This window comes from Colobus angolensis, unplaced genomic scaffold, assembly GCF_000951035.1.
Source record: "Colobus angolensis palliatus isolate OR3802 unplaced genomic scaffold, Cang.pa_1.0 Scaffold237, whole genome shotgun sequence".
Lineage (NCBI taxonomy): Eukaryota > Metazoa > Chordata > Mammalia > Primates > Cercopithecidae > Colobus > Colobus angolensis.
The window spans coordinates 427,198-438,370 of NW_012115566.1; the positions used below are offsets into that span (position 1 = coordinate 427,198).

An 11,173-nucleotide genomic window follows, 5' to 3' on the forward strand; every position below is an offset into this window, starting at 1 on the left:
CGCTGCCGCGCGCCGTCCGTGACGTCAGAGCCCCCTCCCAGCCCCACATCTCCCTCCTCCTCCTCCTCCTCCCCTCCGTCGGTCAGTCAGTCCGCGAGGAGAGTCCGCGGTGGCGGCGACGGTGGCGAGAGCCGCGGGGGCTGTAGGAAGCCAACCTTCCCTGCTTCTCCGGGGCCCTCGCCCCCTCCTCCCCACAAAACCAGGGATGGAGGCGCCTCCCCGGCACCCTCTCAGCAGCCCTCCCCGGGAAAAGTGTCCCCCCTGAGCTCCTTCCGCTCCCCAACAGCTACCCCTGCCCCCCACGCCATGGGGCCAGGGGCCCCTTTTCCGCGGGTGGGGTGGCCACTGCTGCTTCTGGTTGTGATGGCGGCAGGGGTGGCTCCGGTATGGGCCTCACACTCCCCCCATCTTCCGCGGCCTCACCCGCGGGTTCCCCCGCACCCCTCCTCAGAACGGCGCGCAGTGTACATCGGGGCACTGTTTCCCATGAGTGGGGGCTGGCCAGGGGGCCAGGCCTGCCAGCCCGCGGTGGAGATGGCGCTGGAGGACGTGAATAGCCGCAGGGACATCCTGCCGGACTATGAGCTCAAGCTCATCCACCACGACAGCAAGGTAGCCCTGGACATGGGGGTGGGTGGGAGGTGGGGGTTTGCGGGGCAGGGGGCCAGCCAGCTGCACGCGCCTCCATCTGTCTGAGTCGTCTCTGGGATTGCGAGGCAGACCCCTCCCTTGTGTGACTGGCAGGAGATGGGCTGGAGGTGCAGGAGCTCGGGGAGAGTCGCAGGGGCTGGAGGTCCAAGATGAGGGTCTAGGGGTTCAAGATGGTTAAGCATGCTGCAAGGCAGACCCTTCTGCCCCGCTGCGGGAGTCTCGCAGAAGTGTAGGGGTTTCGGGAAACTGGTGGTGGATTTAAGGTATTGGGAGACACTGATCCTCTGAGGGAGTAAACTAACCCTGGAATGGGTTGGGGGTGGAAGGAATGTCAGAGGTGGGGAGCTGGATTGGGGGTTTACATTTACCATGGTAACAAGGTAAAGTCTTGGCGTAGGTTGGAGCTGAAAGGAATAGAGACAGAATGAGGAAAATTTTGAGAGACTTGAGAGCTCTAGTTTATTTATCATAACAAACAGCAAGGTAGTGGTGAGCCCTACCTGACTCCTCATCCCTCTATTTCCAACCCTGTTGAGCATTCCCAGACTGTGGGATAGATGGCATATGGAGATTGGGGAAGGCTAATGATCAAGAGGTGGGCAAAAGCACTGGGAAAATGATTTGGATTGGGGATCCACATGGGAGCCCGAGCCCCCACAATAGCATGGGGATGGAGAAGAGTCAGCATATACGGAGAAGAGAACAGAAAAGAATGGCAGTGGGGGAGAGGGGCAAGGAGGTAGGGTGGGGATAATGAGAGATCTTGGGGCACCCTATGGAACTTGGGTCCCGACCTTATCTTCCCTTATAGCATTGTGGCCTCTAGGATGTGAGAAGGGAAATGGGATTTAGGGAATAGGGAGGTGAGTTGAGGGAGAGAGAAGGTAAGCAAATTTGTGTCCAGGGGTATTAGGGGATAGCTTATAATGAGGTTCCTTTCCCACCCCTCTCCCCTACATGAATAATTAGGGGTGCAGGAAAGGATGTGACACAGGGAAGGAGATTTAAGACCTCAAATTTATCTTTGCTGACATGGGGCCCCAGAGACTTAAGGAATTGGGTTAGGGTGAAATAGAGTACAGAAGGTGAGAATTTGGTGATCTTACCAAAGATCAACCTTGGGGTGGTCCAAGGGTTTATATTCATTCTTTAGAATGTCACTATACACCTAGAAATAAGTGTGTGTGTGATAGGTGTGTGAGGGGACAGAAGTGAGGTTGAAAGTAGGGTACTTGAGGAGAAGAGAGCACAAGAATTGTCAGGAGCTTGGAGAGAGAACTTCAAATCCCCTTTGACTGTTAACTTTCTCATGGTTCTCAACCTTCAGTGTACATAAGAATCACCAGAGGAGTTTGTTAAAAATACAGATTTTAGCTCCTTGGTCAGGGATGAATCCCAAGTATTTATCTGTATTTTTACCAATAGACATCCTGTCTTGGTGAATTCCTGAGCTGTAAGCTAACCCCAGAATGCCTATAGGAAGAGCAGGAGGGTACAGGAAAATAATTAGGTATTAGGGGACGGGAGGCAGGAAGAGAAATAGAGGATCAGATCTGTTAGAGGGTCAGACTCGGTCAGAGAGATCACTGGCTATGGGGAGTGGAGTGTGAAGAAAATTACCGGGAGAGATGGGTGCAGGCTTTATGATAGGGGATCACAGGAGATAGGGGAGGCCTGGCTGTGAGCTCAAACTCATCCACCATGACAGGTGATTCCCTGGAGGTGGTGGGGAGCAGACGCGGGAACTGGGAGAAGGGAACTGGAGGAGAACATACCAGAGGCAGCAAGCGGGGTTGGATGGGAAGGCAGAGGAACCGGAATGTGTCAACTGGAATAAGTCGGTTTCCTGCCTGCAAATCCAGATCATTGCAAGAGCAAAGAGAGGGAGGAGAACTAAGGAAGTCTATTGGGGAGGGGGAGAGAATCACGTGGTGGAGAGAATCTGCAGTGATGAACAGTGTGTGGAAGAGGGAAAGGGTTGCAAGAAAAGGTAGATAAGAAATCAGGAAACAAAATGGGGGGCATGCATTGCCCTGTTGATATGTATCTTATATGTTCTTGTATGTCCTCATTATTCCTATTAACCCTGTCTTTAGAGGAGAAGTGGAGGGGCACCGAGGGGCTGTAGGAGAAGCTGGGAGCAGGATCTGGAGTAATAAATGTGGGGAGAGTGCAGGAAGGTGGGTCCTGAGAATGGTAAAGATTTGCAAAGTTGCCTTAGTGGGAGGCATAAAGAGAAAACCTTCCAATGTTGTTGAACACTGCCCTTGGCCAGGGTGAGGGTAGGGTGGGCAACAGAGTTCTCAGTGAGTGCTGGTTCTTCAGATTCCAACAGCTTCCCCAGTTTCCCCCTTCTCCAACTTCCCACCGTGTCCCAAATGTCAGGCCTCAGTGGGAGGTAAGCAGGCTCCAGAGTGCTTTCTTTATTTCCTTTCTACTTATCCTCTCCTCCCCGCAACATTTCACCCTCCTCAGTCCCCTGAGCCCCCTGTGTGTGTCCCCTCTGCCCTGGCTCCCCACTGGCTGCCATTTTGTCTTCACATGCACTGAGGTTCCAGCAGCTTCTGAAATGTCATATATCAGCAGGAGGGGAACAGGCAGTGGGAGACCCAAGGCTGGCTCTTCCTCCCCCATTTCCCCTCCTCCCAGGCTTCCTTTCTTCTCCAGCTTTCTGCTTGTTTACTTTCCCTAGCTCCAAGCCTCTCTTTAAGGCACCTCTCAAATTGTCTGGTTTCTTGAGAGTTCCATTCTATTCATTCTCTCTGTTCTTTCCTCATCCTACATTCTTCCCCACTTCCACCCCCCAGTGTCTTTTTTTCTAATGGACCTGTCAAATGTCAGGGCCCAGCAGGAGGGATGGATCACTGAGCGGGACCCCCTACTGGTCTTGTTCCTGTTCTCTCTTTACTTATCACTAGCTCTGAAAAGAGAAGAGGGAGGAAACGAAGGGAAGGTGGGGAGAAGGGGTTTGAAGAGGTGAGGAAGGAATTTTCATAATATGGCTTTGAGCAAGCTGCCTGGGGACATGGAAAGAGTTTACCATATTCCTACTGACTCTTTTCTACCCACTGGTGTTTGGAGCATAGAAACATGGGGTAAAGGGCCTGGTGACAAAGGGAAGGGTCTGAGGGTGAGCTGAAAGGAGGTAAGGTGATATGTTCATTAATACCAAAGGAGGGGTGTGCAGGAGAGGCGATGGGTAAGGCTCCAGATGGAAGACAGAGGAGGAAGTTTAATGAAAGAGGAGAAAAAAGACTCTTGACAGGAAGAGATGCCAGAAAGGAGAAGAAAATGGTAATTAATGATGAAAGTGAGTAGTTGAGAAAGGAACTAATTTGTTCAAGAAAGATAAGAGTAGGAATTGCAGACAGGGGAGGGGCCCCAGGAGAGCTTGCCCTCATCTCTTCTCTTGTCTTTCAGTGTGATCCAGGCCAGGCCACCAAGTACCTGTATGAGCTGCTCTACAACGACCCTATCAAGATCATCCTTATGCCTGGCTGCAGCTCTGTCTCCACGCTGGTGGCTGAGGCTGCTAGGATGTGGAACCTCATTGTGGTAAGTAGGGCTATGGGGGTCAAAAGATGGGGTCACTCCCTTTTGAGCTCTACTAAAGGGACGATCGCGATTGTGGGTTTGTATTGAAAAGATTGCAGGGGACCTGCTTCTAAGATTCAGAGTCCTCTGCAGACCTGAGCTAGGCAGCTTCCTAGCAACAGTGGCCTGACAGTACTGCAGCTGACCTCCTTCTTCAGAAGGAATTGAAATTAGATCAGTGAAAGAGCATCCCGATTGTGAGGGGTGCGTGGGCCTTTGAGAATCACTTTTCCTTAGGCAGACCAGAGGTGGGGAGGTTTGGAGAGCGTAAGGTAGAGAAACTGAAAGATAGGAAGAGGGTTAAAGGAACTCTTAGCCACTCTTGGTGTCCTCAGTGAACAGACCCTGTTGCACTCACTCTCCCTGCCCCACAGCTTTCCTATGGCTCCAGCTCACCAGCCCTGTCAAATCGGCAGCGTTTCCCCACTTTCTTCCGAACGCACCCATCAGCCACACTCCACAACCCTACCCGCGTGAAACTCTTTGAAAAGTGGGGCTGGAAGAAGATTGCTACCATCCAGCAGACCACTGAGGTCTTCACTTCGGTGAGGAGGGGTTGGGCAAGGGGTAAAGGGACATAAGCTCTAATTCCAGCACAGGGAGATGTGATGCGAGATTCACTTTTAGAGGCGAGAGCTTGATTCTTCATTAAAAGAGAACACATTTCTTGTGGATTAAGTGCATGTTCTTTCTGTAGCCAGGGGAAAGAATGAGTTGAGTTTTTGGAATCCTCTGTCTTTATGATTTTATGATTTTTTTCCCCTGTTTAATGCCGTGTTCCCGACAGACAGACCCAGAATGACTCAGTTCTGCTAAAGTAGGTTCAATCCAAAGTGGAGGCAAGAGATGGGAGGGAAGATGAGATAGGAATCCAGGAAGGCAGCAGATTCCAGAGGCTCTCAAGGGGGGTGGTGGGTGAGTGCGAATGGGAACAGAGGGGATGGAGCTGGTGGATTACAGGGGAGAGAAGGAGAGGAGAAAGAGAAAGAGAAAGAGAGAGAGAGAGAGAGAGAGAGGAGAATGGGGGAGAGGAGAGAGAGGGGCAGACGGACAGCTGCATGGGTCTGGTAGTTGGCACTAAGAGAGAGAAGCCAACAGACTTCTGTTGAAGTGGTTGAGTGGGGAGAGGGAGATTTGGGGAGGTAGAGAGGAAATACAGGCTCTACATCTGAAGAAGGCAGTCTGCTCCCTTCCTTTTGTTCTATTCTTTGGGTCTTCTATCCACTGTGTTCAGTGGCCCTTTAATCCTCCCCCACTTTCGCTCTGATTCAGACCATTCTTTGTCTGTCTGCCCACTTGCCTCTTGAGGTTGACATCATGCTGTCTGTCCTAGTCCTCGCCTTGTCTTTTCCTGGTTCCTCTATGTTTCTTTCCCCCATCTTTGCCTTCAGTGGTAAGAGTGGGTGAATGGAGTGGCTTCCCCCACACAGAGCCTCAGCAGGGGCTCATCATTCACCTTCCCACTTGGAAGCCATATCCTAAGACCAGACGCCTTCCTGAACTCCTCACTCCAGGGACAGAAGCTGTTGAAGGAAGGTTCAGAATGGCTGTCTTTGCTCTATCTAAGTACTGCTCTGAAATCCCCAGTTAACCTCTCTGGTCTTTATTCCCTCATGCACCTGTGTTTTTCCAACTTGTTTTTCATTCCCACCCAAGACTCTGGACGACCTGGAGGAACGAGTGAAGGAGGCTGGAATTGAGATTACTTTCCGCCAGAGTTTCTTCTCAGATCCGGCTGTGCCTGTCAAAAACCTGAAGGTCAGGTGGCTGGAAGTGGTGGGCTCTGTTTACAGAGGGACCAAGCTGGGGGACAGGGGCTGGTTGGAGAGGAAAGCAAGGCGGGGCAGGTTTTGATTCTCTGAGGCAATAGCATCTCCTGGGGAAGTTTAGCTCCATCTTCCAGTTGACGTTTATCCACTATGCATTGAGCGTTACCGTGCACTAAGCACTTTGGGATGGGAAATCAAAGCTGCGAAGATGCCTGGCTTAGCCCCTCAGGCATTCTCAGATGTCCCTCAGGAGCTGTTTCTCTCTCTGTTCTGTAGCGCCAGGATGCCCGAATCATCGTGGGACTTTTCTATGAGACTGAAGCCCGGAAAGTTTTTTGTGAGGTGGAGTTGGATCTGAAGAGGGAGGGGCACTGGGTGGGAATTCCCCTTGGTTTTCTTGTGGGGCCTCCTCTCGGCATCTGTGCCTGAGTTGATAGCATATGATCTGAGGTGACGATTCATAGGATGTCTCTGTCTGTTGGCTCTGACTGCATCCCTTGTCTGCACACACATGATACTTTCTTCAGATCTCATTTTTCTACTGCTTTGTGTTTCCCGAGAAGCCTATGAATTCCATCTGTCCTGACTGACTGGAAAAGGCCACTCAGAAATACAGGGGCTGGGGAGTAACTTAGAAGGAGGAATTGTCAGCCTTTCCTACCATCCCCAAGACTTGCAGATTTCTCTTTGTAGTTCTGCTGCTCTTCCCTGATTCCCAAGAGGCTAAATAGTGTCAAGTGAGATAAGACAAAAACAAACAAACGAGCAAACAAAAACCCAGCCATCCTCCTCTGTATTCAGGTGTACAAGGAGCGTCTCTTTGGGAAGAAGTATGTCTGGTTCCTCATTGGGTGGTATGCTGACAATTGGTTCAAAATCTACGACCCTTCTATCAACTGCACAGTGGATGAGATGACTGAGGCCGTGGAGGGCCACATCACCACTGAGATTGTCATGCTGAATCCTGCCAACACCCGTAGCATTTCCAACATGGTGAGAGTGTGGGCACTTGCAGGCTGGCACCTGGGAGGGTGGAGGGGACTGAGGGAGGCTTGCAGGGGAGAGGGTGTGGAATTTGGATATAAGGGAGAAGAGGGCGCTGTGCCCACCCTGGACTTGTCTGCATTATGTTTCCTGTGGATCCTACCTTTGCTCTGACTTCCTTGGGTAGGAGAGAGAGAGAGAAAAAAAAAGAAAGAGTTGTATGTTCAGTAGGTTCCTAATGAGTGGAAGGGCTGTTACCATGGAGACGAGGAGCAGTTGGTGAGAAGTCAGAGGAGGAACCGGCGTTAATGATAATATGGATGCTGTATACGCAAGCACACCTTTACAGGAGCGCTGTGTCTGGGCAGGATTGCATTTTATTTTCTTGGTGATTTACGTTAGTACTTTAGAGTTGCTTAATATTCACTCGTGATTGATATGCAATTAGCTTGGATCCTGTTGCTTTTTTTAATGATTCTTTTTTTAGAATTTTATATGGAGAAGGGGCTTTTGAAATCATTTAGCCCCAGACAGCTGGTTAATGACAGACTTGGAGCGAGCAGGCGCATTCTCTGATTTGGGAGGGCTGGGGCAGCCCTGCAGCTGAGGGGCAGAAGTGAGTGTGGGTGTAGGCGTAGGGGAAGAGGCTGCTTTACTGCTCAACAGTACATTGTAAAGAGTACAGGAATTTGGGATAAGCTCGATACGTCCACCTATGTGTCTGCTTAGTATACCAAGTGTGTGCCTGCTTTGGAGAACATGCTAGGGTGAGTTAATGGTTGTAAAGCCCCCAAATAGCTTGATTTAAAAAGTTTTACTAACAGTGGCATTTATGTGGAGCTTAGATTCATGATTTCAGGGATCCTAACAGCAATACTCTGATATGGACTTATTATTTACATTTTGTAGACCAGGAAAATGAGACTCAGAGTGGTTTAATGACTTGTCTCAGGTCATGCAGCTACTCCGCAGTCCAGCTGGAGTTGAATCCTAGTTAAACCTGACTCCAAACTGCTCTGCCTCATCACTTCCCATGGAAAACTATAAAGCCTGACTAAAAAGTTTGTACTTTTATCTGCTAACACTTTTTAGCTACTGGCAGTTTCTGAGCAAAGGAGAAATAAGATTTAGGAAGTTGACTCTGGTGGTGCGTTGTGATGAAAGATCTGCTGCCACATGGACTCTGGTCATACACACTGTTTTGGGACATTCTAAGTGGACTCTATGTTTTAAGGTATGTTAGTTGAAAAATACAATGAAAAAATTTTGGAAGATCACTTTCCCGTAGAGTACCCAAGAGGTGAGTCATCCCTAAAACCTGGGAAGGTATTGGAATTGGCTACGAAAGCCAGAAAGGCTTGTTGGTGCCCTGAGCCCAGGACCTGCCGATCATTGATTCTGTCTTATAGCAGGGAGCTAGAGGAGGCTGACAGAAAACAGGGATTTGGCTGGGTCTGGTGGCTCACACCTGTAATCCCAGCATCTTGGGAAGCCAAGGCAGAAAGATCACTGGAGCCCAGGAGTTCAAGACCAGCCTGGGCAATATAGTGAGACCCCCAGCTCTAAACAAAAAGAGAGAGAGAGAGAACAGAGAGTTGGTTAGGAACATAGAGGGACACCTGAGTGTTGGGGCAGGAAGACTTGGAAGGTCCCTTTCTGGCTTTTTGTCTCTAGAGAAAGATAGAGTCCGTAGGGCTTCCAGTGGGACCAGCCTAAAATGCCAGTGGGGAAGCCAATATTTTCTGAAGAGGATAGAAGCAGTCTTAACAACAGCCTAGGGGCGGGAGAGATTATAGATGAATCAAACAGCACCAATAGAAGTGGATCAAAGTAAGGGTTGGACTTAGGGGGCCGGAGCCATGGAGACTTAGAAAAGAAGCAGACTTGCTTTTATTCCCTAAGGATGGCCTTATGTTTAGATCAGTAGTTCTCAAACTTTAACGTTCGTCAGAACCACCTGGAAAGGTAGTACACAGGTTACCAGACCCTTCCCCTGGAAATTCTGATTCAGGAGATCTGGGCTAGGGCCTGAGAAGTGATATTTCTAGTAAGTCCCTGGGGATGCTGATGCTACTGGTCTGGGGATCACACCTGGAGAACTATTAGTTAGGGTAGTGGTTTTCAACCAGAGGCTACACTATCTGGAGGCAGTTTTGGTTGTTACAGTTGAGGGTAGGGGATGGGGAGGGATACATGCTCCTGATATCCAATGTGTTGAAGCCAAAGATGATTCTAAACATCCTACAAAGCACAGTCCCTGACAACAAAGAATTATCTTGCTCAAAATGTTAATAAATAGTGCAGAGAGTGAGAAACCTTAGTTTAGAGAAAACATCTTTAGGGGCCATATGTGGAATTGGAGAGTAGGTTAGGGTGGTTTTAGAGAAATGTAGCCGTGGGATAGAGGGGAATGTGGGAGGTGGCATCCTGGAGTTAAGATTTTGAGGAAATCCTGATTGGGGTAGAGATCCCATCAGACCTAGGACCAATACAAACTAAAAAGCTACCTCAAGATACACATTCTAGCCCACTGTCAAGCATTCATTCTTGAGAGCCAGACGAGGATTTGCACTTGGCTGATTAACTAATTGCTATGGGTTGAGGGGTCTTTATTGTTCAGATTTCCTTAAGCTGTGGAGTAGAGTTTCTGTTTGACAATCTATAACTGTATCTTTACTGACTCAAGGGGGAAGCATTCTACTCTTCTCTACTCTTGGGGTGGCAGGAGCAATGGTGCCCCCGGTGGTTAGGCGTGTTTGTGGTGGCGACCTGGCGTGAGCACAGAGTATGATGACCTGGGCAGGGGACCGCATCATGCTGAGCAGATTAATCCCTTTCCATCTGGGTGATTTTTTTTATGCTGTATTTACGTTGAACTGAAGATTGAATAGACCAATCTTTCAATTTGAAACTAAGGACTACTCAGAGTATTAGCCTAGCCGCTATTTGTGCAGGTGCTCTTGGAGAGAGGTGGTCTCACGTACAGAGATTGTGTAGGGTGGCTGGTAAAAGTATTAGCTGTGCTACTCACTAGCAGTGCTACTCACTAGCAGTATAATTTTTTTCAGGCAAGTTATATAACTCTTCTCTGCCTCAGTTTTCTTATCTCTAAAATGGGAATAATAACACCTCATTGGATTGTTTGAAGATTAAATAAGGTGATATAGGTTCCCTAGGAAAATGCTTGATACATACTAAGGACTGTAAGTGTTAGCCATCATCATCATCATCCTGTGTAAGGAGGGTTCGATATCAATGAAACATTTCAACAAAAGAGTCAAGAGGACTCAGTGATTTGAAAGGGTCTAATGTGATTCCAAGGCTTCAGTCCCGTTTACTGGGAACTGTTTGGGAGTAAGGAAAAATTGAGCTTCGTCTTGGATATTTTGATTTTGAAATTATTCATCATACATTTATAAATGCCTCAGAGTCAGTTAGAAATATGGACTTGAGGCCAGGCGCAGTGGCTCATGCCTATAATCCCAGCACTTTGGGAGGCCGACGCAGGTGGATCACAAGGTCAGGAGTTCAAGACCAGCCTGGCTAACATGGTGAAACCCTGTCTCTGCTAAAAATACACAAATCAGCTGGGTGTGGTGTTGTGTGCCTGTAATCCCAGCTACTCGGGAGGCTGAGGCACAAGAATCTCTTGAAACCAAGAGGTTGCAGTGAGCCAAGATCGCACCACTGCACTCCAGCCTGGCAACAGAGCAAGACTCCATCTCAAAAAAAAAAAAAAAAGAGAGAGAGAGAGAAAGAAAGAAGAAAAAAAAGAAAAGAAATATGGACTTGAAATATTGAAATATTTGGCTGAAATTATAGAACTGAGTATCAGTAACAAAGATGAGGTTGAGAGTCAAGGAAATTCACATAGAAAAAATGTAACTTACTTTATACCCAGCATTTTTATACATGTTCTAATTTCATTTCACACTATTTTAGATAGTATTATTCTCATTTTAAAGCTGAATAACCAACTAGTGAGGTTTAATAACTTTTTTGAGATTTCATTGCAGGTAAAATGATTAGAATATGAATTCATCCCTTTATCTATCCAACAGACTTTTATTTTTATTTTTTTTGAGATAGAGTATCCCTCTGTTGTCCAGGCAGGAGTGCAGTGGTGCAATCACTGCAGCCTTGACCTCCTGGGTTCAAGCCATCCATCCACCTCA

General features: G+C 48.4%; 1 protein-coding gene across 3 annotated transcripts in view; it reads left to right on the forward strand.

Annotated features, from left to right (window-relative positions):
• GABBR1 (gamma-aminobutyric acid (GABA) B receptor, 1) overlaps positions 1-11,173 on the forward strand; it is a 31,455-nt gene that overhangs the window by 4,633 nt on the left and 15,649 nt on the right. For all 3 annotated transcript variants that reach the window (XM_011944866.1, XM_011944865.1, XM_011944867.1), the window contains 6 exons: positions 452-612; positions 4,072-4,206; positions 4,620-4,790; positions 5,902-6,003; positions 6,291-6,356; positions 6,816-7,007. In XM_011944866.1, the coding sequence (XP_011800256.1) occupies positions 452-612; positions 4,072-4,206; positions 4,620-4,790; positions 5,902-6,003; positions 6,291-6,356; positions 6,816-7,007 (827 nt within the window). The remainder of the gene's footprint in view (positions 1-451; positions 613-4,071; positions 4,207-4,619; positions 4,791-5,901; positions 6,004-6,290; positions 6,357-6,815; positions 7,008-11,173) is intronic.